Source organism: Marmota monax, unplaced genomic scaffold, assembly GCF_021218885.2.
Source record: "Marmota monax isolate L192 unplaced genomic scaffold, Marmota_monax_Labrador192_F-V1.1 WCK01_AAM20220418_F8-fsc00195, whole genome shotgun sequence".
NCBI lineage: Eukaryota > Metazoa > Chordata > Mammalia > Rodentia > Sciuridae > Marmota > Marmota monax.
In genome coordinates this window covers 949170-975829 of record NW_026691979.1, presented here as the reverse complement: position 1 = coordinate 975829, position 26660 = coordinate 949170, and the positions used below count along the sequence as shown (strand labels likewise).

Here is a 26660-nt window from a genome sequence, read left to right as displayed (position 1 = left end):
GCTGATGTATCAAGGATTGTTGGGTCTATATTAATAACAATGACTGCTCTGTGGTTTTTTCTTTGAGAAGTCTTCATGTGGTTTGTATAGCAGGCTGTGGCTTCATGAATCCTCAAGCTCTGTCTCTTCTGCTTGCTACAGCAGACTCTAGAATTAGTTTTTTGATTTCTTTAAAAAAATATAATCTTTTTCTTAGTTATAACAATGGTGTTTTTCCCCATAAGAATCCACACATTCTGTTTATAATGATGGTTGCAAGGTGTATTTGTGCATAGGTCTATGGCTATTTTGAGAAACAAAGCCAAGTTCTTGTATTTAAGGTCATACTGGCTTGTTAAAAAGCAACTGGATACTTGTTGGAAATGCACACTGTGTGCCACGTGTGACCCCTTGCTCTAAAAATGTGAGAAGACAAATAAATGCACAAGACTTGTCATGCCAGAGTGCTTTTAAGGTGAAGGACAGAAAAGAAGCCCTCAGTAGGTTAGAAGACTGGCTGAGAACAGTATGGTCCATCTGTCTGAGTTGTGGAACACTATGCAGCTGAGAGAGGCAGAAGGGTGACAGAGAAAGACACTGCAGAATGAGCTCCAGAATGTACCAGAGCTGAGAACGTAGCCCAGGAACTCAAGTTGGGGGATGAGGTGACACTGTGGTGTGTGTGTGTGTGTGTTTAAAAAAATACACCATAATTTAAAAAAAAAAATTGTATATGTGGAAAGGAGGAAAACAATGCAGAGAAAAAGGGAATAAAAGTAAGAATTAAAAATTATACCTCATTTTGCACCTTTGACTGTGGGACCCTTTATATGTACAAAAATTTTTATTTGATTATAAAAATATTTTAAAAACAATCCAAAAACATTTTTAAACATAAAGTAAATCTCACCATGAATCCCGAGATAAAGAGTTTCAAAAGGCCTTCAACACACGAGACGAGACGTAAACTAAGTCTGAAATCAGAGGAAACACGTGGAGACTCTTCTCAGCCGTGGCCCTGGGGAGGGGGTGCCCTGCTGCTACGAGGAGTCTCCTCGGTGTTGTGCCATGAAGCAGCTGAAGAATGACGTGACAGTCTAATGCCACCAGAGCCGTAGTGACAGGGATGTCGGCGTGGGGAGAATTGGGGATGGGAGAGCCGACGTTCAGCAGGAACCTGCTGCCCTGCACTTGAGCCAGAGGCTTCCGTGGGGACTGCTGGCCCGTCAACGCACACCCTCTCTCACACACACTCTTCCTCCCCCCAGAGAGTGACCAGAGCCATGGACACTCAGGACGCTGGGTCCACCTCAGTGCTCAGGTTAGTGTTGAAGTTGTTCAAGTGTCACTCGCCCCTCAGGGACCAGGGCCCTTGGCCAAGCAGCTGGCAGCAGGTATGGAGTGACATTGCTCAGGACCCTTCTGCATGGTCAGGAGGGCAGGGGTGATCCTCTGTTCAGGGGCTGACCTGAGAAGAGGCCAAAAGGAAGGGAGGCGGGATCTCGGCGTCAGCAAAGACGTGACACACTATGGATGGAACCCACAGCGATGCGTGTACCCACACGTGAGCGCCTAATCCAAAACTAAATGTCATCACTTAGAGCACTGATTCCAACCCAGGGCTCTTTCATTGCCACAAGACCCCCAGGGGACACTCGGGCATTTGGCGGTGTCTGGAGACGTTTCTAGTAGTCCCAGTTGGCGGGGAGGGTGCTACTGGCATCTAGTGGGTAGACAGCAGGGTGCAGCTGAGCACCTATTGCTGGGAGCCATTAGCCAAGTAGGTATGACAATTTCCTTGCCAGCATACCCCATGTTGCAGTGACATTGAATGTAGATGACCTTGTTCAAGGACCAGGGCGGATTAGGGTGTTCCTGGTTTAACATAATCGGGTTTAGGGCGTTCCCAGTTTAGGTTCCAGGTTTAAGGTTTAAGATTATTCCTGCTGGGAATAGGGCGTATCCTGCTGCCTGAGTTCCCCCTTGAGTTTGCGGGGAACTTCTGAAGCTTAGAGGTAAGTGAAATTTCTCACCCCTGAAGAAGAGCGAAAGAATGGGTGACCAATTCAAAAAACAATGTGTTATTGTTTTGATTTATTTTGTTTTTATTTCAAGTTGCCTGTTCCTAGAACTTTCTCAGGCAAACTGGGGAAAATGGTTGACTCAAGGTTTGAAGTTGTTCACCCCCGAGGAAGAGAAATTGTTAGAGGAAAGAGGCACCCCAGTAAGACCAAGAACAGTTAGGACATATGTTGATACAATACAAAAATGTAGCACATGGCTTTTTAAAGACGAGTTATTAAGTATATCAATGGGACCACCATGGTATCCTGTAGAAGGATTTTTCTTCAACAAGAAAGAGATGGCTAGTTCTGTTTGCTACACTTGTCTAAGATCTTGGTTTCTACAAAGTTCTGATTAATTTACAAAGCTAAAATGTTGAAACATCAACCACTCTTTACTTATTAAGTTACATAAGGTAATATATTTAAGCATGTGTGTTTTCATAAATTGGTGAATGGAAAAAAGGTTTAATATTGCTTTGGTCTGTGTCTTTGCTAAAACAAGGTTACTAAGAGTTAAGATTCTATCATGTGTAATTTATATACAAAGAGTATAAGAAGTTTCAGTTGGGTTTCAATTATAGTATTATAGTATCATAAAAAACATGAAAGTCTTTCATCTTATTAAAGTGGAGTAATTTGTCTAAATCAGAAATTTTATAAGAGTTGTTTCAGAATGTAAATTTATAAGAAGGGTTAACAGTTAAAAAAGAGATAAAAAGATTCAAGATGTGGGAATACATATTAATATAAAAGGTTAAAGGAAAAAGAAATGTTTCTAGATGAGATAATCTCTGTGTGGTAAAGTAAAAAGTTGTAAAATGCCATTTAAAAAGATTTTGAGGAAACTAGACTTAGTTTAAAAGCTTGAGAAAGGAAGAAAGAAGAAAAAGGTATTTGTACATGGCAGATTGAGACAAAGCTTCTCCATGGAGTTAAAAAAAAAGCCTTTGGTTGAAAGGCAGCCATGTAAACTAACATTGAAGCGATTTAAACAAAATCTAAGCCTCATTTAAAAGAGTGAAGCTGTAGGTGGTGAAAAAGTACATTTAAAAGTACAGTATAGATGATAATTAAAAGGCTTTAAAAGGTTAAATTGAAGGTGGTTAAAATGCCTTCACGATGGAGGAAAGAAGCTTAATCTTAAAGGCATTACTTTAAAAAAATGGGAAGATAATAGGATAAAAGATATTTAGATAAAGAAGATTAAAAATTTAAAGTGAAAAACTTTAAAGACAGAAGTATAGAAAGTTAAAAAGAAAAAAGATAAAGAAGATGTAAAAAGATAGAAAAGATGTAGGAAGACAAGAATTTTAAACCCACAAAATAGGAAAAAAAAAAAAAACTAGGAGGAAAATAAGCAACTAAGGGTAAAAATACAAACCTTAGGGAAAAAAAAAACAAAACTAGAAGATAGAAATAAGATAGAAAATGGTTGAAAATGTCAAGTAAGGTATTACACAGATAGAAAATGCAAAAAGCTAAGACAACTATTAGATACAGACATATACTTATTAAAGCAAAAAGAGGGAATTGGAAGGGGGTATATATCCCCCAAAGATAAACTTAAAATAACGCTTTTTACTCTAAATTTTCTAAATTTGGATTCATCAGGACTTAGTGCTGCGGAAAGGCATATGTATCCAAAAAATGTACATAAGCCTAAAGTACTTTGGAAAGATATTCTAACAGGACAATGCAAAGGTCCTGACCCAGTGATTGTCTGGAGTCGGGGGTCTGTTTGTGTTTTTCCACAGGGAGAACAGCAGCCCATTTGGATTCCAGAGAGATTAACTAAAACAGTTTCTACAGATCGAAAAGAAGATGATTTGACTCAAATCCATAACAGCTGATATCCAGAACTCCAGCTTGGCCATTCTTACATCTGCGACAGTGATTAACCAGGATGCTTTTTTCAATAGCTATTTTATTATTGCATTTTTCCACATCATAAGGTTCTATTTTTATTTTTTGAGCTCATACAAACCTAGGTTAATGTTTTTCTGATCAGTTTTATTTTTTGACTGTGGAGTTTTTAAACATTGCAATGGAGATTTCACCTAGGTAAAGCTACAAGGCCTTTACTATTTTCTTATGTGTTGTACGTTTATGTACACTCTTGTGTTTTGTGTTGTATGTCTGTATGTGCGTATGTCCATATTTCTTATATGAGGAGCGCTCATGAAAAAATGGATCCGAATTATTATTATTTTTTTATTCACGTGATTTAAATGGTTTAATTTAAATTAGGTAAACAGCTGTTAAGGATTGTTTTTAAAGGTGGTTAACAGATCTGTTTGTTTACTAGTTTAAATTAGGTAAAAGGCTGTTAAGGATTGTTTTTAAAGTAGGTTAACAGATCTGTTTGTTTACTTTCACCTTTCCTTTTCATTATATTTAATAATTCTTTTCAGGATAATGTCTCTTTAGCATCATTGCCACAATTCCTATCTCCATCCCAGTGCCGGTGAAGAACTCAACAAGTAATGCTCAATCAAAGAGTCAACTTACTTTGGGAGGAAACGGATTTTGGGAGGAAATGGACATATTGATAGATTCCTCTGCTTTGAACTGCTTGCAGAACTTGCCTGGACTATGTAACTATCGTTTGGTGCAGCGAATTGTGGTAATGCTGGCATATCTTTGCTGATGGTATCACTAGTGATGCAATTTTTATTTCCTTGCCAGCGCACCCCATGTTAATTGTGGTAGTGCTGACATATCTTTGCTGATGGTGTCACCAGTGATGCAATTTTTCCCAAGGAGCCGTCAATTGGCTTGGTGTCGTGGCATTTCTGTATCCTCCTCCCTTCTGCTAGTGATGGTCTAAAATTTGGGGGCCAATGGCTTATGCTGGACCGGTAGTCAGTGACGGGTATGATCCAATTGCAGTGGTATCAACCTAAGACAGGAGGCTGACGCCTAAAGGTCAGTTTTCCGATGACGGGTAAGAACCATATGTTGAATTGGACAACCTACCAGGCACGGTCCTTAAGCCACATTGCTTGTTGTTTAATTAATCAGAAGGGGGGAGATGCTGGGAGCCATTAGCCAAGTAGGTATGACAATTTCCTTGCCAGCATACCCCATGTTGCAGTGACATTGAATGTAGATGACCTTGTTCAAGGACCAGGGCGGATTAGGGTGTTCCTGGTTTAACATAATCGGGTTTAGGGCGTTCCCAGTTTAGGTTCCAGGTTTAAGGTTTAAGATTATTCCTGCTGGGAATAGGGCGTATCCTGCTGCCTGAGTTCCCCCTTGAGTTCTCAGGGGATTCAGACAGTATATTTTGGGAGACAGAAGCCCAGTGGAGGTGGATTTGGGCAGAGAACGTGGATTTGGGCAGAGAACGTGGATTTCCCCAGAACGTGATTGTAGACGGCTGGTGTGAGTTCGGGAATAAAGAGTTGCTGTTTGAATCTACAAGCTGTGTGGTGGCTCGTGATTTTGTGCCCAGCCAGACTGCGGCAACCTATGGCACCCAGCCCAGCCCCTAATCTTCAGGCCTTCACAGAAAGTGCCCAGTGCAGACATCAGGCCGAGGGTGCCAGGTAGGTATCTTGTTTGATGCAGGGGACAGGTGGGAGGAGCTAGTGTTTCTCACCTACAGACTTCATCACGGCACAGGCAACAGCACAGTCTCTGAGAAGCACCTCGACCAGCTCATGCAAGAGGAGTGATGGCATTAAGATGCCCTCAACCATAGCCCCTGCTCAGTGGGCACCTGGCAGAAAAACACACCACTAGATATGAGACCGGGCAGTGGAAAAAAACTTGGACACAGCCTGGGCATGGGCATGCCCCCAGATGCAGGATGCAGGCATGATCGCAGGGACTGTCCCCAAACAGCATGGGGAGGCCCTCAGCCAAACCACGCCCAGCCAATCTACAAGACCAGCCACTCTCTTTCTTTTGCAAGTCAGTTGCACAGATAAGAAGAAAGAAAGAGAAGGATAAATCAAGAAACGTGTGGACTGGAATATGGCTCACATGCCCAGCAAGCACAAGGCCTTGGGTTTTAATTCCTAGCAGATAAAGAAACTTGCAACTTACATCAATCAATCACAACCACAAGTCCACAAATTTTTTAATAAGTTGGTGCTCATAATGCACCTGAATAAAGGAAGAGGAAACAATATTCTCACATAGTTGGGGTCAGTTATCTGGGCCTCGCTGGTGTAAGTTTTGTAACTGCCCTAATGGGTCCTAACATGGGCTGAGTGGCCGTCACAGCCTGGGGCTTAACAGGAGTCCCCGTGCGCATATCCAACTGTTTAATCCCCACAGAGGCCCTCGAGTTGGATGTGAGGATGCCATGCCATGGTTTTTGGAAAGACAGAGTAGGTGATGAAGAGAAGCTAACGTGAACATGCAGCCCAGACACAGGAGCCAGGACTCTAGCTCGGGATTCACAGCTCTTTTCAGCACATTTACCTTTGACCAGAGACCTCAGAGGGCAGGATGATGGAGCACGCGTCCAACCCACAGACAAGAGGGCCAGGAGAGGGGACGATCACCTGAGACAGGTGCAGGCATCTGGTGGACATGCATCACAGGGAGCGAGGCTGGGCGGGAGCAGGGCCACCTGGCAAATGAGAGTTTCTGATGGATTTGAACAGAGCCCGCAAGAAGAGCAAAGCCACATGAATAGTTGGAGGATGAAATTTTCAGAAACAAAACAAAGAACAACCCTCAAAGGCAACTGCAGGATTATATCCTTGAAAGCAACAGCATAATTCAGGTTGGTGTGGGACAGAGGAAGGAAGAGCACACGATTTAGATCTATCATCTTGACTCCTAAGGAGATTGTCCTCCAGGAAAGTGAAATGACTGCTTGTCCTGAGTGTACCTGTGGGAGAAGGAGTGTAATGGAAACTCGGAAGTGCTGTCCCAGACCTGGATGGATAATTACATTTTTGACAAGAAGAACAGTTTGGAATGATAACAGTAAAGTTGAAATGGACTGAAAAATAATTTGAAAAGTTTGTTGTAATAGAATTGACTGCAAGAAAAGAAATATCCACAGCCTCAGGGAGGAAAAGAAAAGAAAAAGGAATCTGAGCAAACTCTTCCTAATACACCTGTCAGTGCCCTTTCTAATGTGCCAATGCACTAATTCACTGGTGCTTGCTCTTTCTAATGAACCTTGCACCTATATGCACTTCCTAACACACCTGTTGGCTCTCTCTAATTTACCTGTGCATGCTCTAATCCACCTATGCCTGTTCTTTCTAGCACATCCCTGTATACTCTTTCTAATGTATCTGTGCATGCTCTAATACACTGGTGTGTGCTCTTTTAATGCACCAGTGCATGCTTTTTCTAGTGCACTTGGGCATGCACTTTCTCATGCACCTTGTACTCTTTCTAATGCACCTGTGTGTGATCTTTGTCCTCTCAGAGAGACTGCCAGAGGTTGGAGATAGTTAAAGGCCATATGGCATGAACAATTTAAAGTTAGTTTTCTTTGTCTTTCTAGATAATTCTCCTTCAGTTATGACACATATTTGTGTAGACCATTTGCAAAATACATACATGGAATTACAGATTCCAACTAAGGACATCCCACAGTCTTCCATGAGCTGCCGTATTATTTATGCAATTTATCCTGCCAAACCCCAGTTATTTAATCCCACTTCACAGGCAATGAAGCTGACGATAAGAGAATTAGTGACTAGCTCAAGCCCTGTTGGAGGCTGGGGGTAAGTCAAAGTCAGTGCTCAGGCAGACATGCTATAGAGAGAGTCACTGCCTCCTCTCTAGGAAGGAATGTCTTCCAGCAAAGCTAGTTAGGTAACAGTCTTATAAGAAGCAGAACAGAAACAGAGAAATATATGCTATTCTTGAAATTATTGTATTATAATATTCAAAAGCACATATGATAAGATGTTCTAGACTTTGGAATTCTGAGCTCTAAATAGGAAAATACATTGTTGGTGTTCAAGGTATTATTTTTGAATTCTAGCTGGCAGCCTTAATAAATTTTCTTCTAACTTCAAGAACATGTGGGAAAATTACAGCACTAATTGAGCTGGGGGAAGAAAGGAAATAATTAGCACACCGTCTGCCAGCCCATAATGACTGCTTAGCAAAGCAGCCAAAGATGTAAAGAATTTAAGAAAAAAGGCAAATGTGAGTTCATTTTCAGGAAGGTAGAAAATTCTTAATAAAATTAAAGCACTGTGTAACATCAGTTGTTATATTCTGAGTACCTCATTACTGAAAGGATTAAGCAAACATCAAAAGAGCAATAGTCATGATCAAAGAACCACAGGCACTGATAGAAAGACAGCGGGTGCCCGTGGGAGGGAGCCTGGTGTGCCCGTCACCCGCGCCTACCTGGCACGTGCTAACAGGAAAGAGCAGTGTACTTTTTGCTCATGACACCATTTCAATAGACTTAAACATTTTAATGAAACAAAAATGTTAATTTTATCAGTGAAGATTAATAGTTGAGTCCTAGAAAAAGAAAATAGAATAAATAAAAGAAAAAGAAAACAAAAGGTTGGTCCAGGTTCTATCTAAAGAGAAGCTATTTCCAGAGGCACTTTGGTGGACAAGGAAAACTGTACACAGGGCAGAGGGCAGGTGCGATTCCTTCTGCAGAAGGCTTGGTGTGGGCAGGTGGGTGATCTGCTGGGCGGCGTCAGGGCGCACTTGGTGGGACAGAAAAGGTGGGGCTTGACACTGGAGTCGGTCCTTTGGCCGCTCTGCCCACCCTCCCTGGGGTTTGGTGCAGCCCTGGAGCCACCCCTGCCTCAGGAACAGACAGGCCCTGGGAATGGCCCACCAGAGTCTCCCTGCCCCTGGACCCAGGGTGCATGAGGGAGCGCTCAGACAGGACTGCTGTTATTTCTGGGGGAAGTGGACGCAGCATCCTCACTGACAGTTTTCTAAGGCCACCAGGTGTAAGAATAGTCTAAGGCAGAGGAGCTGAGAGCTACTCTTTACTAAGCTTTTACACGAGAGAAAAAAGTGGACCTGAGCAAACTGGGGTCCAGGAGGTGCATCTGACCCTCCTAGAGCTGGTGACGGTGGGCCTCGCTCATTTGTAACCAACAGGGTTTTTGATAATAGAAGTAAAATTAAAAAATAAGATTCAAGGGGAAAAAGAATAACTAAAGCAACGCTGTTAGTCTAAGTGACAGGGAAAAGGACCAAATTGGGTAAGTGGAGAGTGAGGTGCAAAAAAAGAAGAACCTCATGAGAAGCATGTGCATCTGCATGGAGGGGTCGCTGCGCACAGAGGTGGAGAGGATGGATCCTGAGAGCATCCTGGGCCGGCGCGGTCCTCGCAGCTGTTGTAGGGCTGAGGAGGAGGGAAGAGAGGCCGGCAGGGAAGAGGGGCAGAGGACTCTGCGGGGGAGCAGCAGCAAGAAAACGCTGGCTCAAGAACTCAGGAAAGTATTCCCTTAAAAATCAGAGGACAGAAGCTACTGTTCGTTAATGAAAGTGTGAAGTAAAGAAAGTTTGGGAGGAATTGTCCTAAGTCCATAAATTTAAAACAAACAAACAAACTGTGTGGTAAGAGCTCAGGTGGGGATGGTAGGGAGTGGCCAGCAACCCTGGGCAGCTGCAGCCTCCGCCACCATCACAGGCAGAGCTGGCAGGGCCACGAGGCTCTAATGGGCCACCAGCAGAGGGTGTAAGAAACAAGACAAGAACCCAAGGCAGCAGGGTGGATGGGTAACCAGTGCCCGCACACAGGAAGGGGAGGAGCAAGGACTTGGAGAGGGGCCTGCTGGAAGCCTTGCGAAGCCTTTGACAGCGCTTCCCCAAGTAGGAGAAATAGCTCAAGCTACGTGCATTAAAATGGCATAAATGTGAGGACTTTCAGGAAGACACTGAAGTTAAAGGAGACTGAATCCGAATCAGCCCAAGCTCTGTGTAGCTCTGTGCCCCTCCCTGTGTCACGCCACGTCATGCCCAAGCACATACAGGACTGAGGAGGGAACAGCTAGGAGGAGAATAATCAAAAGGCTTCACAGGAAAGCAGAGCAGTTAATATTCTGAGCCTCAAACTGGCAAGTTTCCAATTATTTAAACATTCACACATTAAGAAAAAATGTTGCTGTTCTTAGGACTGGTACAGCCCGCGGGAGAGCCCTGCAGGGGAGGGAAGGTGGGTGGGGGTCAGGCCGTCACCACCCAGCCTCTCAGAGCCCTCCCAGACCTCGCTGTGAGCACATGAGATGCACAGATGACCCCATTTCCCCTTCCTCCTCACACCCTGCAGGTCAGGGTTTGCCCTAGGCACTGGGTGCCCCGTGCACCCACAGTGGCTTCCTGCTGGCTGTGGAGAGCTGTCTGAGCCCTGCCAGGCCCTCTGCACTCAGGACCCACCCCAGGCACCTCCTAGCATGGCCATCAGAGGACCTTCCTGCCAGGCATTGGTCACAACATTGGTCACAGGGTCCTGCCAGCTACTGCAATTTAGGAAACATTTGGCACCGAGGAATCCATCAGTGAGATACTGAGACATGCTCCTGGGGCCACCTGTCCTGGCAGATATGTGTCACATCCTTGTGCTGTTAACAAAAATGCTGAAGAGCCTGAAAGTTTCCTCCAGGCCCACTGGCGCTGAGGTGTCCCTGGTGGAGGACAGGCAGCAGCGATGTCCCTCTGGCTTGTGATCATCACTAGAATCAGCTCCCCATGTCAGCTAAATACCCACAGTCTGCTGATCCCCCTCGTCCTTTCCAGAGCTGCAGGAGAGTGTGCTGTGGGAGGAGCCACAGCAAGATGACCCCTCCCCACCTCTCCTCTGAGACAAGGCCACTGAAGGCCAGGGCAATTACCACTGGAGCCCAGCCAGGGCTCTTGGCCACTTGCTCTGGGTCACTCAGCCCTCATCCTGCCCCTCTCCAGGGGGAGGTGGGTAGCCCCGCTTCCCCAGCTGATTCCTCCTCAGTCTCCCTCGCACCAGCTTCTCTGTGCTCCCCCCTCCTTCCCTGTGGGACAGCAGAGGGGACCCGAGCTCTGCATGCTAATAGGCTAAAGAAACATATCTTAAGGTAAATGCAGTTAAGCTGTCGCAAAGCCCCACTGTGACCAAAGGGCACTGCTGGCTTAGAGGCACCAGCACATGTTTGAAGGCTAAAATACAGGGGGTATTTAGAGAAAGCAGCCGTTCCATCTATAACTTTATTCCAGGGGCATAGAATGTGTTCCATTTGTAAATCAACCAAATTCAGACATTCCAACCAAGACAATTTTGTTTTTTTTTGTTTTGAGATTACAAACAGGGATATGAAAGAAAAATACATATTTGGGTAAAATCAAAGAAAGACCAAGGGAAAATTCTTTTAAGGAACACCCCACCCTCATCTGACTCAAAGATCCAAGTAGTGGCAACATCAGGACAGTCATCACATCATGCCCAAACTCAGACCCAGGAGAGGAGGAGGACCTGGAAAGGGTGGAAGACAACCGGAAGACACTGCCCTAGCCCAGGCAGAATCTGGAAGCATGTGTTTCTAATTCCGAGTTTCACAAACTCAGCCTTAAAGGAGATGGAATGAGGGCATTTGCCAGTGAATGGATGGAGCTGGAGTGTATCATGCTGAGTGAAATAAGCCAAATCCCAGAAACCTAAGGCTGAAAGTTTTCTCTAATATGCAGATGCTAATTCACAATAAGGTGGGGGGCTAGGGAAGAAGAGAGTTCCTTTCTATTAGACAGAGGATAGTGAAGGGAAGAGAAAGTGTACAGGAGTAGTAAGGATAGCAAAATAAATCAGGCATTATTACCCTATGTGCATATATGACACCTGACCAGTGGGATTCTCCTCATGGACAACCAGAAGAATGAGAAGTTATACTCCATTATATATGATGCATCAAAGTGCATTCTACTGCCACGTGTAACTAATTAGAACAAATAAAAAATGAATTAAAGAATAAATAAGCACAAAGGTATCTCTTTCGCTCTGGCTGGAGGAAGCGATGCAGGTGGGAAACTCCCGCAGGCCCCTGAGATGCTGGCCCTGGGGCTCCTAACCTCCACCTGATTCCTGCTGCGTCCTATCTCAGTTTACTTTGAGACTGAGACTTAATCTGTGAGGATAAACGTTAAGGAGGAGTGTGGGAGGGATCTCAAGCAAATGGGCCAATAAACCTGGAATTTAAATGTCAAATTCCTACATCAGAACTTAATGTGCTCCCGCCCCACCCACTCTCCCAGCTTGGAGCTGCTGCTGAGGTAAATGTTTAATGACGGCTTCTCTCTCTTTATCAACAAGAGGCCCCGTTTCTGATTCACTCATGGGCTATAAGTCAGGGGAAAAGTGGGAACCCACAGTCCATAGTTCACCTCTCTCTGAAGGCTGGGCCCTCAGGAATGTGATCTCTCAACGAGTTCTCCAGCCCATGCAAAGCAAAAAGAGGTGGTGACTGAAAGCTCAATGCTATTCTATAAATTTGGGGTGGTTGTTTATTTTCATTTTGTTTTAATAAAATCAGCCATTAATCTTATTGGTCACCAGGTAGGAAAATTGAAGCCTGGTAGGGCCAGCTGGGGTTCACCCAGGGAAACTGATGGTGGCAGAGCCCAGGGAGCCCAGGGACCTCACTGCACACCTGGCTGCTCCAGGCTCAGAGGCAGTCCCCTCCCTCCTCGGGGACTCCCAGAACACTAACTGACCCTGGCTGAAAGGGTCACAGCAGACATCTGCAGGAGCACGGGAAGGAGTGGCTTCGTCCTGGTGAGGTGAGGCAGCTGGGCCTTGGAGGGGAGGGAGGCTCAGGGCAGGGGATGGGGACAGCCGACACCTCCGAGGCTGAGTCACAGGAGTGCAGCACAGAGGGGAGGGGCATAGGGCAGCTCCTGCAGGACTGGAGCCGGGAAGAGGATGAGAAATGGATCCCGCGGCCCACTGCGGAGGGGGACGGAGCTGCAGGTGTAGAGGATGTTCCTTCCTCAGACAGCATGTGAAACGTGGGGTGCAAAGGGACAGGGGCCCGTGTTACCCACTGACTGCTGGCGTGGAGAAGGGCAGGGGACGACTCAGACACTGTGACGCGCTGCAGTGAAGAAGTGGGTCCCCTCGCACAGAACTTCCTGCTGTGAGAGCCAGGACCAGGACAGTGCAGCATCCTCAGCCCACCTGGCCTGGTCCTGTGTCCTGGGTGGGTCCCCATGACCCACGGGCCTCCAGGGAGAGCAGACAACCCAGCGCAGTGCCCCGCAGGGTGAGGAAGTGTGCAGAAATGCCTCCTGCAGCATGAGGGGGGTCCAACGAAGGACGAGCGCCACTGCTGAACGGGACCCCAGGAAGCCAGGGAAGGGAGCCTGGGAGAACCTACAAAAGACACAGGCTTGGGTGGCACTGGGGACCAGGCACATAACTGAAGGGACTCAAGCACAAGAGAAGGGAGTCACCGGCACCTGCCCAGACTTGGGCCTTTGGATCAGAGTAGCACCAACAGTTTCAAAGGATCTGCGCTGACCTCTTAGCTCCTGGGCTTGAAGCCCTCCAACATGCTGCATGGGAATGAAGGAGCTGGACAGCCTGCCAGGGCCAGGCCAGGGGAGTAGAAAGCACAAGCACGTCTAGCAGCAAGCAGTGGTGCCCCAGGGAAGTCCAGGTGTCTGTTCTGGGACCTGGGCAGCAGCGGGAGGGATGGCCTATTCTGTTTCTGGGATTCCGGAGGGAAGGAACAGTGAAATCATCCTTAATATGTAGAATACGCAGCCCTGGAAAGCCCATCTTGGGGAGATTTCCTTTAACAATACGTGAGTCCACAGAGCAGCATATGCACTATCAGGGCCTGCTGCAGACCCAGGGGTAGACTACCCTCCTTGCGCCTACTGGACGGAGGCTGTGAGTACTGGCTCACAGCCGCATGTCCTCTGAGAACTGTTCAAAGACTCCCTCCAGAGCCAGGCAGGAGCCATAGTGGGTACTGACCACAGAGCCCCCTATTCCTCCCCACACCCTAGAGCCCAGAGGTTTCAGTGGCAGATGCTGGATGGACTTCAGATGGTACAGCCGTGGTGCCAGCTCGGAGATGATGAGAGGGCATGTGTCCTGCAGGACACGCGGCCAGTCCAGGTCTGTGGCCATGAGGTGCTGATCCCCGCAGTGGAACAAAGATCCTGGACTGCAGGGGACATAGAGCTTCTGTAAGCCGGAGACTGAAATCAGACCTGCTGTCACGGAGGCGTGCCACCAGCAGGAGAAGGAAAGGATGAACTCAAGAGGATCCTGCTTCACAGGCCCTCAAAGACCCTCCCCCAGGGCCAGCCAGCAGACGGGGAGTCCTCACACCGGCACATGCCCTGACCAAGGGCAGGGACGCTCCGAGTCCATGAGAACTCTCTTGGAATCCCTTGTCAGCAGGTGACAACCACAGATGAGTAGCTGCCACCCTTGAGGCTCTGATGACCCTCAGAGATGGGGGCTGGACCATCCTACCGCCAGCCCTCCTGTCAGGCAGGGGTGAGCCCCACGAGCAGGGCAGCAATGATCCGCCTCAGAAAGGAGACCCCAGGGTCCTGAGGAGGCTGCTCACGGGTGGGAAAGGAGACCCCAGGGTCCTGAGGAGGCTGCTCAGAGGTGGGAAAGGAGGCCCCAGAGTCCTGAGGAGGCTGCTCAGAGGTGGGAAAGGAGGCCCCAGAGTCCTGAGGAGGCTGTTCACAGGTGGGAAAGGAGGCCCCAGAGTCCTGAGGAGGCTGCTCACGGGTGGGAAAGGAGACCCCAGGGTCCTGAGGAGGCTGCTCACGGATGGGAAAGGAGACCCCAGGGTCCTGAGGAGGCTGCTCGCGGGTGGGAAAGGAGACCCCAGGGTCCTGAGGAGGCTGCTCGCTGGTGGGAAAGGCAGAATGGTGAGGAGCTGGGCTGTGGTGGCCTGTGGGTGCCACCTACACACCTTCTTCAGACCCAGAAACAGAGCTGTCTCCTTCAGGAACCACACAAGCAGTGAGCCTCCCTTCCCATGTGTCCCTCATCAGTGGTCACTGCCACCCGCATGGCCTCTTGCTTCAGTTAGCAGGAACTCTGAAGGCTCTTCCCAGCTTCCGACCACCTCCCAGATCAGCTGGGCTGCCTGCTACGTCTGCATGTCTCTGTGCCCAGAAGTCATGTGTTGACAAGGGACTCTCCAGTGTTATGGCGTTGGGAGGTGGGGCCACGGGAGGCCATTAGGTCATGAGGGGGGAGCACCCCTAATGGCAATAGTGTCCTTATAAAAGATCCAAGAGCTCATGCATCCCTGTCACCACAGGACACAGAGAGATGGCGCCATCTGTGAACTGGAGGTAGCCTCACCAGAGAGCGCCTCTGTGCAGCCTTGGTCCTGGACGGCCCAGTCTGTGGTGCTCTGCTAAGGCAGCTGAACACACTCCCTGGGCACCTGCTCTGCTCACCTCGTCCTCGCACCCATGTGGACGGGCTCACCCAGGCCTGCTCCTAGACACGGGGAGAAGTGAAGGCCTTGCAAGCCTGGTCAGCCACCTGAGACAGGAGACGCTATCTGCGTGATGCCACAAGGCTCCGTGGGAGTGCCCACCCCCAGGCAGGCCATCTGAGGCTGACTCAGCGTGGCTCTGCCTTTTCTTCTCTGTGGGTCTTCAGGAATCACCCCATTTTGCTGGCAGGCACCATGCTGCTTTGCTTTGAGCAGCACATGGCTCTGGGTACCAAAGCCAGGGTCATGAGCTCACGTTCCCCGTGGACCAGCCAGCTTGGGCCAGTTCCACAGCCTCACACACCTCACAGTTCTCTGGGACCCCTGATCATTCACTAGTGGCTCACACAGAGGACACAGAGGGCCAGCCCATGCTGGCCAAGGGGAGCAACCCCGCCCACACACGTAGAGAAGGATCTCAAGGACCGTGCGGCACTGGTGCAGTGGAGGCTCCTCCGCCAGGGACAGGGGCCTGTGCTCTGGACTTGCCATGCTTTCTGCTACTGGGCACCACGTGGAGCATCACCTCCGGTCTGCCAGACAGGAAGAGACCAGCAGTCATACACTGACGGGCATAGCTCCCTCAGTGAGGTGTCGCTCACTATTATCACCTGTCTGGTCACTGGACTAGGAGGTAATTCTGTCTCTGAAACAGTGATGCTGAACTCAAACAATTTTACTGAAATAATTCTTAGTGTGAGCTGAAAATAGGTCTTGTTTTTACTACCCAGCATCTCATCTCAGGGAACATCTCCTTTAATTTACCCCCTGCTAAAATTTAAATAGCTATGGCAAATTACATAAAGCATGATTTGAGGAAATGCAGTTCATCAACTTGTGTGACAAACTCTAACCGATGTTATTTTTGTGACCAAAAAAAAAAAGCTTCAGAAGTAGCCCACTTGGCTCTACATAGCGATGCGCATGGGGCCATCAACGCTGCAACCGTGGCTGCTTGGACATGCACTAAGTTCTGAGATGACCTATGGTCAGTTTCCTCAGGGCTGGGTGCCGCAGTGGTCAGGAAGGAGCCTGGCCTTGAATGGAGGACACCTGCTTTTCTTCCTCTCCTCTCTGGTGTCTAGCAATAGTTGCCCCACTTGTGATGGACAGCCTCAAGCCCTGGGCCTAGAGTGGTCTAGCTGGAATTCTGGTAGTGTTACATGCAAAATTCATTGTTTTTTTTGATTCTTAACAACTAGTTTTGAAATTTAGGTTAGTTTTTCATACACTTCTATATTGCTCTGAGACTTGTTGTATATATATGGATCCTACATATATACTATATATGGTTCATGAATAAATAAATGTTATATATGTATAAACTACAGACATGTAGAATCCATATATATGAATCACATAGAGTTTAACACAGATGTGTGTGTGTGTGTGTGTGTATATATATATATATATATATATATATATATATAGAGAGAGAGAGAGAGAGAGAGAGAGAGAGAGAGAGAGAGAGGGAGAGAGAGAGAGAGACTTAAATATACTTACATAGTTTAATAGATGGATAGCATTGCTTTATATACCTAGACTGAAATTTATTTATATCAGACATATTGGAATTTACTTAAACATTTTTGGTCTTTAACAGATGATTTTGAATTAAGTAAGTTTGTTTGCAAAAAAGATTTTAAATAAACAAAGCTCACTTCCACGTGACACTCAGGTCTTCCTATTCCTCAGGCTCCCTTTACGTCTCACCCCAGATGCTGTAGGGTCGACTCTCCCCTGAAGACTGCTAACTGACCCTTCCATCTGGGCTCTTGGGGGACGGAGGAGACAGTAGTAAGTAAGGAAACCCAGCTACTCCCATGCCTGCAGGTCTGGGGAAGTGGAGGCCTGGGGAGGGTGGTGTGGACAAAGTTCCGTCCTCTTTGATGCCCCTGGAGGTCACTTCACCATTTCTGTGTGTCCCGAGGCTGCAGGAGAGTGCAGGGTGCTTCTATTATAGAGAATTGAGACCTTCGGCCTCTCAGGGCAAGAGTGTGATTCAGAGATTTGAGGACCCCGTAAATGCCCAGACCCCTGATAAGCTCAAGGTCTTCTCAACATCTTTAGAGAAAGAGTGGGGAGTTTGATAAGGGTGGTATGAGGGTTGGGAGTAAATACACTGCCACCCACGAGGGGTCCCTGACTCACACAAGACTGATTTTAAAATTAGGTGAGGCAGCATTTCTCAGGTGATGGTGCGTAGACTAGGAGACAGACCATGGTGCCTGGTTCAATGCTGCACTCACTGGAAAATTCTGGGGAAACCCAGAGTAATCCACAGACAGCACATGCCCCTGGGAAAGTGAAGTGGCCAAGTGAGGAGACCACCTGTGGGGGCAGGGACTGCTCATCCAATGCCCTCTACTCGGTTTGAATTTTGCTATGAGCACAGCATTTATAGAATGCAAACATTTTGTGTTTTGAGAAATCTCCAAGTTAAAAAGAAATGCATATGGCAAACGGTGCCAGCACTGGTTGAGCTCTCGCTGGATGCCCCTGGCGTTCTCTGTCGAAACCCTCGATCGTCACAACCAAGCTATGAAGCAGATGTCCTCACATGATGCCCAAACTTCTCTCTGCTCTTCAGACCCTTAGCATGTGTATCTTGGCAGGGATAGAGTGAACTCCCGCAAACATTGTTTTGGTTTGGGCTGTGGTGTTCACTGTGCTTTTAGATTCATCTTACGCAGGAGCAAGTGTTGGTCAGTGTTGAAAAGTGAGATCAGACACGTAGATCTTCGGAACCGGCCCCGAGGTGCCTAGCTGAAGGGTCAGGGTGGTGTCAGGGTGGCCTGGCCCTGAGCCTGTGTCCCTAACACCATGTGTTAGTTAGAACCACGTGATGCCAGAGTCTGCAGACATGGATGCACTTTAGGGTGACATGGTTCAACAATGGGTTGTGTGCAATTAGTTGTGTATTGCATGGTCACCTTGGCATGGGACTTGCTCTTCGCCTCCAGCTATTAGCTAAACATAGCACTCTGGAAATACTGACTTCTAGGATGTCTTCTGATAAGTTCTCTTCATGTTTTAAGTCCTCAAAGTCTTGCTGTTCCTCCTGTTTAATCATCTCTTTACCTTTGGAATATTGCTTTGTGGAAAGATAATACCTGGTACTGAACTGGCAGCCCCAGGGATAGGTGGTTATCTGTGTCTTTGTGGCATCTCAAGCTGTACAATTAATGGACGAGTGACACTGTTTACAGAGTACTAATCAGAGTTAAGTGTAATTATAATTAATGTGTGCTGGTCAGCAAGTGGAAATATGACACTTGTTAATTGAAATTATGTGTAGCCTTAGTAGTCGGGACCCACAGTTGGACATGATGCCGGTCTCTGCTCTTCAGCCATCAGGGCCCTCAGCATGTGTGTCTTGGCAGGGACACCGTGAACTCTGCAACCCTCCTTTTGGAGGCTGTGGTGTTCACTGTGTTTCTAGATTCACCTAAGGCAGGAGCAAGTGTTGGTCCGTGTTGATATTAAGCTTTCTTCTACAGTCAAGACGTTCAACAGGCCATGCCCAGACTCCCGAACACCAGGGAGGGTCCAGCAATCATGGCTGCATTCTAGTCCTGATGTTGGAGTGGGATGGAGCACGAGGGCCCCACGCCTCCAGCAAGGAGAAATCAACTCTACACCTTCCAGGTGAGCGAGCTCAGGTAGGGGCCTTTCCCCGCCACAGGACACTGGCACAGCCTGACCAGGGGAGAGCATACCACCCTGAGCTCACACTGGCTGACCCCTGACATGTCACCCCACCTTTGCTCTGTTGGGGTCTGCAGGTGATTTCATTACCTGCCTCATTTGCCTCATAGATGACAAACTCTCACTACCTTTCTTCAACTCCTGAAGCTACATTTACAGCATACACTTGGAAAATGGGAGCTTACCGTCCACCCAAATTCACAAAGCAAAAATGAATAAAATCCCAATTCTCCAATTTAACAATGCCGTTTTACCCTGTGTAAATGCACATTACCATGTCAAATGTCTTCAAAGCTCAATAATTAACGAAGGGTCTAGTAAGATACTGTAAAGCCTATTTCAAAGGCAAATCCAAAGAACAGGCACGCACAGACAGCCCTAAATCCTGAGGTGAACACGGCACTCTGTTGGAAGGCAGTCCCCGTCACAGGGCGAGATGGATCGCAGCTCCTCTACAACAAAGTCACTTGCATTCTTTGGCCAGGAACCCTCTGCTTAGCTATCAGTTTCTACCACCTCCAGCTTTGTAAAATAGGCCGTCGACAATGAAAAGCACAGAATTTTCATTTCAAATAATTGGGTTGGCTCACAGAAATTTATGAATATAAACCATATCCCGTACATTGCAGTGTTCTTTTTACCTGTGTGTTCATTTTGAAATTTCCCACAATGAAAATAAAGGTTTTGAAGACAGCACTCAACGTGCTATGGTCGGGAGACCCCTGCGTCAGGGTCTTTCTATGCTGGGTCTCAGTCTGTTTTAAAGTAATCATGGTACCCATCACAGAATGTCAGGCTTTCGAAATTTAAAATCCTCACTCCAGATGGGAACGGTACACAGGACGCAAGGAAGTAGCACCCAGTCAGTCCCTACGTGAAGCCCCTTCTGACGGGTGGGTAGCTCCTCTCTAACCAGGCAGAACACCTGACCTTGCTGAGAGCTGGTGTGGTTCCGTCCTACCTTGGTAAATGGCTTTGAATCCAGGGGAGCCGATGCTGTCGTCAGACTGCAGGTGGAGCCACATCTGGTTGCTCATGCTCACGATGAGGTCGGGAACGCTGGAGCCTGTGAGCCTGCGCAGAACAGGGAGTTAGAACCTGGTCAAAGACAACTTTACTCAAGTCACTCTGACTTTCGCCTGGGAGGAGGGTCTTGCTGCTTAGGCAACCAAACCCTGGAGGACTGGACAGCAAGGCCTCCCTCGGAGAATCTACGACCACTTGTGGTTTACCCTAGTACTGAAGAGTTGAGGTCACCCACATTTCACAGTGAGTACTCCATCTCTGCAAAGGTACATCTCTTATTACAAAAATCAGCTTCATGTGATGGACCACCTCATTTGCCTGCCACTGAGGGCTTCCCTAGAAGCAAACTTAGGCTGCTAAAACTGGGACAATCTTGGGAAAAATGGGGCCACTGGCCATGCATCATGACCCTATGGTAGGTACAGGTTCATTCACAAAATGATTGGATTGACCAGCGTAGATTGATCATGTACCTTCTCACAATCTCTATTAAAACTCATCATAGGTAATCACATGTTTAAAAAAATGGCAAACAAGAAGAGCGTGCCTAGCAGAAACAGACTCAGCAGCACTCCTGAGCTTCCCCTCTGCATGTTAATGCCCAGGTCAAGCCACGCAGCGCTTCAGTGAGGCATTCAGTGTACATTAATAAAACAGTCACAGAGCAGCTGCTGTCAGCCAGTGAAAAGAAACACTGAATCCATTGACTGAACCCGATGTGCTGACAGAAAAGCATGTCGAAATAGAAAAAGTGCAAGAAAGAAATCAATTCAACCAAAACAAATGTCCCTAATCAAATAGGAAGCTTTGCTTTCGGCAAAGTAGTTTCAGGAATATGAACACATGATTTAGCCCATCAATCATATCATCTGTCTATCAACCCAGCATTCTTGTTGGAGGCACAGAATACCTGGATCTTGAGAGCAAGATGAACAACAGTCATTACTGAGAAGTAGTGCAGTGGCATTACCCACAAGCCCCAGAGAGCAGGTGTCCCAGTGACTGACGTGCAGTCCGCAAGCACACATGGTTTTCTGGAGATGTGTTTTTGTTGGCAAGATTGTTCTTTTCTGCATGGATGAGTTGTTTCTTCCTTGTTTGATTTGAAGAGAGATTTGTTTTCCTCTTCATGCACATATTTTATTGAAGTGTAACAAACAAAAATGTGCATGGATCATAAATGACTCTCTCTGGGGCTCTGTGTAAAATGAACCACCACACAGATCAGCAAGGGTACCAGCACCCAGAGGCCTTCCTCCGCCTGCCCCCTTGCTCCGACCTGGATGAAACATGACTGGGTTTCCTGTTTTTATGGCTTTCTATGAATGAAGTCATGCTCTGCAGGACATTTGGTTCAGCATCACCTGGTGCAGCTTACTCATGCTCGTTTGTATTTCATTCATTGTAATTTCCACATGGAATCACATTGTGCCTATATGTATAAGAAGGGGTTAATGTTGATTAATGTTGAAGATTAATGTTGTGTTTTTGAAGTTTTTATTGAGACAATTGTGAATACCTATAAAATAGTTAGAATCAATATGTATTTTTCCCCTAGTTTCTCCTGATTCTAACATTCTGCAAAATTATAACATAACGTCAGAACCAGGATATTGGCACTGATACGGTGTGGCTGTCTGGTTCACACCTCCTGTGTGTGTAGCTCCATGTTAAGGCACCCGTGTGGGTGGGAAATCCACCCTTCAGTCTTTACAGACCAGTTCCATCCCTGCAGAATTCCCTCAGGAGGTACCACACTGACTTCCTCCTGCCACCCCCACCCACCGCCTCTGTCCCTCGCCCTTGGCAACCCCACTCTGTATCTCCACATCATTTTCATTTAAACATACTATGCAAGTGGAATCATCATGTTTAGCCTTTGGGATCGACTGTGTTCAGTTGGCTTAAATCCCTGGAGCTCCGTCCAAGGGTTGGTTTGTCCGAGGGCTGATTTCTTTGTGGCACTGGGTAGGATCTCATGGTGTGGACACGCCACAACCAGCTCGGTCACTCATCTGCTTATCGGGATGACTGTAGTTTGCTACATGACACACAAAACTGCTTTGAATGCTTATGTGCAGATTTTTCTAGAACACAAATCTTCATTTCTCCGAGATAAATACCCAGGAATGTGATTGCTGGGCCATATAATCACACGTTTAGTTTTTAAATAAACATCCAACCTTGTTCCCCAGACTAGAGGTACAATTATTGCATTGCCATCAGCAACGTGTGAGCAACACAGTCTCTGTGCCTTCCACAAGAATCTAGCACTCCAGTGGACGTACTCTCTAGCCACTCTGACACACGAGCAGGTCACTAACTTGCCAAGGACCTTGTTGTATACTTAGTGCCATGTGCACACCCTCCTCAGTGGAAGGTCTGTCTGTGCGTGTCTCTGACTCCTTTCAGTTGGATGGCTTCCCTCGCCCTGCCTGCCCTCCCACCCCCTTCCAGTATGCAGAGCTCTGTCATAGAGTACAGCGCAGACCCTTGTGTTTTGTCATAGACACGGGTTGCAAATAATTTCTCAGGGTCTGTAGCTCATCTCCGCGTTCATATGTCCATTTATAGGAAAACAAAAATTTACCTTCTATGGATTGTGATTTGGTGTCAAAATTGAGAAGAATTTGCCCAAAAAGTCCATGTATGTCTGTTTCTAAAACCTTTTATAGGTTTACATTTTAGATTCAAGTCCTTGGTTCATCTTGACCTAATTTCTGTGAAGGCATGTGTCTGAGCACCTGCAGGTGCCCTAGCAGGGCTGGTGCTCCGCCTGCAGGTGCCTGTGCTCCAGGCCACTAACCCAGACGGTTTGCATCACTCCCCATGCATTTAGATCTTGGATCTCTTCCACTACCATTTTTGTAAAATTTTTTTTGAAATTAAATTAAATCAAGATTGTATTGTGTACACAAAAGCTGGCCAGAACTGTCTCTTACAAAACTCCGTGCTAGAGATCACCCCCCACCCTTTTTCCCCATTTTTGTGATTTTTAGCACATATATATTTTTAAGTTTAAACCAAAGTATTTAACTTGCTTTATAGCAATCATAAAATTTTTGTGTTTTTTAAGTTTCTGTATGTTTATAATTACTATATTAAATGTGACTTGTTTTTATTTAAATACTTTTTTTTGTTATAGGTGGACACAATACCTTTATTTCTGTTTTTTTCTTTTTTTTATTTTTATGTGGTGCTGAGGATCAAACCTAGTGTCTTACTCTTGCTAGGCGAGCGCTCTACCTCTGAGCCACAACCCCAGCCCTATGACTTGTTTTTTAATTAGATTTATCACTTGTATCAGTTGGAAAGGGATCAAATTTTGTCTTATTGAGTTTCCTCTATTTTTTATCTCATTAACTAAGCTTTATGTTAATTATTTCCTCTCTTTAATATCATCTGGTACAGTTTGCTCTTCTGTAACTGCATGAAACAGCAGCTTAGATCATTGATTCACATCTCTTATGTATACAGTAAAGACTTCCATTTAAGAAAACTTTTTAACAGTAGCATTCTCATTCTCATTCAGTTCTAAGTAGTGTCTAATTTTAAGAATAGTTTATTTCTCAGTCTATCTTAAAACATTTAAGTATTTTCTAATAACAATCTAAAATTATTCTGGCTATTTATAATTTGGTCAGAGAAAATACTCTGCATAATTTTAATCTTGTGACATTTATTAAAATGAGCATCACTATTTGGAATATAGTCCATTTCACTGAAAGTGCCAGAGGCATTGGAGTCAATGGTATTCTGTGGGAGTAGCTGCCGAGATTTCTACGTATCAAGTTTGTATTCAGGTTGCTCAAACATGCCACAGGGTGGCTGATCTCTCTTCTGACTGCTGCATTTAGAGACTTTGTGAAAATACCCGCTTAGCCGTGAGGCTCCTGCCCTGCTTGCAGCGAGGTCCATCTCTGTTACACGTTGTGAGAGCGCGTTCACATCCAATGCCGCCCTGTGTGGCTGCACCGTCCTCCTCCCCCCACAACACTCCTCCACTGCTGTCCAGTGCTGCGATGACACACGTGTGGGATTTCCCCTTCTGAGTTAGTTCTTACCAGGAGCGTGCTCTGGTAGGTCTGCGTCTGTCCTTGCAGGAGTGACGGGGTCGCCTTACCTCATTTCCACCCAGCCTGCTTTGCCCTTGCTGTGCCTGGTGACCGCTGTTTTCCTTGCCGACTGACCAAGGACATCTTGATCCCCCTTCAGCTCCCAGCTTCTTCTTTCTCAGCACTTCACAGTGTCAGTGTCTTGGGCTCCACTTCCTCCCTCACATGCAGAAGCTTCTCTCAGCCTTGCTTGGTCTTCTGAAAACAATGTCTCTTGTTTATGCAGGTTAAAGAGCTCTTCTTCTGATTTTATCAGCATTATTACAATAATCTAGACTGAACTTTGCTTGCATTAAACTGACTACAAAATCACCTACTTCTGAATTTCGATGTCTGTGGTCAGGTCTGGGAATTCTTGGTGGCAATCTCCTCCCACACAGCTTTTGCCCTATTCTCTGTCTCTCTTCTACAACTCGGGGACCTTTTCTGCATAGACTCCTCTTCCTTTTGTCTTTCTGTCTTGGTTCAATTATTTTCTCCTAATCTATCTTCTAGTTCAAACCATACATGTTGAGTTCTTTATTTCAAGTATTTTTCAATTCTCGAATTTCTATTTGATTGATGTTATAGATTGAAGGTTTTTGCAGAAATTGTAGATCACTTTAGTTATTTTCTTAAACATTCTAGTCATAGCACATTAGTACACTTCCTTATTGTTACTGAAAATCTTGGTCTTCATTCTACTGGACTATTTTTGTGGGCGGGCGGGGGGCGGTCATTGGAGCTGTTTCTGGACACTGCCCATGATTTCTGACTGCCAGGTTTGCACCAGCCATCGAGCAGCACAATGTGCTGTCCTCCCCCAGAGAACCTGGAGTCTCTTCTGCCAGCTGGAGGCCACGCTGGCCCCACCAGTCAGTGGACGATCCAAGCCTGCTTCAGGCCAGTGGTTTCCAGTGCTTATCTTGTCTTAAAACACAGTCAGGAGGCTAGGATTTTTATAAGAAGGTCTCCATGAAAAGTCAGGCCACCTACCCCAGTCTTGCTCTACAGCTTGGTGACAACCCAAAGCCTTGCTTAGCTGTGCACACCATCTCAGCAGCTCTGCAGCTTGGCTTCTTGGCTTCTAAATCCACAGAAGAGAGAGGGCACTGCCTTCCCCCCTCCCTTCTGCCGGGACTGGCTCAGCATCCCTCCCCTCTGCCTTCCGTGTCCACCCCCTCTCTGCTGTCAGACCTGCTAACTTTGAGGTCCATGGGTCCAGTGATGAAGTCTTGCATTTCTGATCATTGTCTTCTGTCATCTGACCCCACAGGAGGCCGAGTCTCACACAGACAGTTCTTCCAATATGACTGAAGGTCCTTGACCCTTCAAGGCCATGACCTCCTGGTCCAAACTTGATCCTCACTATTCTTTACAATAAAGAACTTAGGCTCCAACCCTTTTCTCTGACCATGTCAAACCTTTCGAGTTACTTACTCCCAGGGAGACCTACTCTCAAGCTCCCGGGACACATGCTGTTGGGTTCATGACACCACCACTCAGCGTGGACACCTGGCTGACACTCTAGGCTGCTCGCACCAGCATCCACAGTTCTCTGTCCCATCTCTCTGACAAACCACTGGCTTGAGGTCAGCCTGCTGAACTCTCTATCTTCCCTCACAGGGGCAGAGGAAAGCTGGTGAAGAATCTGCTGGGTTTGTGGACAGGTATTTGCGATCTCCAGGTTCCAGCTAATCTCTCACAGCCACACCCTTCTCCTGGGTTCAGCCGGTATTTTCCCCATTCCCACTGGCTGTTGCCCAGCCATCTCCGTTTTCCTCAAGCCCCTCCCCAGACCTTATGGTCCGCACTCTGTGCTGGTCACTTCCACTGCGAGTGCAGGAGGAAGAGCATTTACGGGAACCAGACATGGACGCCTGCCCCTGTGAGTCACTTGACCTCCTGGTGCCCTGTCCGTCTGCTGGGAAGTGATCCTGGAGGGTCAACTTGGCCCCTTTAAGACCCCTGTGCCACTCCTTCTCTTTACTTCCCTGTCTCAGGTCATCTCATGCCGGCTGCAGTGACATCTTCCTGAAACCCAGCCCAGCCCCTGGCTCTTCCCTCCTGGACATTTGATTTAATTTTAAATTGTTAAAAATTTAATTATCATGTAGAAAGTTCCCAGACATGGGGAAGCCTTACATGGCCTAGGTAACTATTTGAGGCATACCTCGGAGTGCTATATGGAAATTGCTGGAGGTCCACACTGCACTTGATTTCAATTCAATTTTTTTCCATGAATTACTATGAAGTTGAATAAGCTAATACGTTGCCCTGTTACCCACAAAGTTCATGTATCTTATTCTTTTTAGAATTTATTTTAAACCTTTACTTATTTGAGTGCTATGTGCATGGAAACATTTGTATTATACATTATAATT

The 26660-nt window shown here is 46.7% G+C and overlaps 1 protein-coding gene across 2 annotated transcripts in view; it reads right to left on the bottom strand.

The window, feature by feature from the left end:
- Positions 1–26660, bottom strand: part of Csmd1 (CUB and Sushi multiple domains 1) — a 1167250-nt gene that overhangs the window by 370033 nt on the left and 770557 nt on the right. For both annotated transcript variants that reach the window (XM_058580132.1, XM_058580135.1), the window contains exon 10: positions 20118–20230. In XM_058580132.1, coding sequence (XP_058436115.1) covers positions 20118–20230 — 113 coding nt within the window. The remainder of the gene's footprint in view (positions 1–20117; positions 20231–26660) is intronic.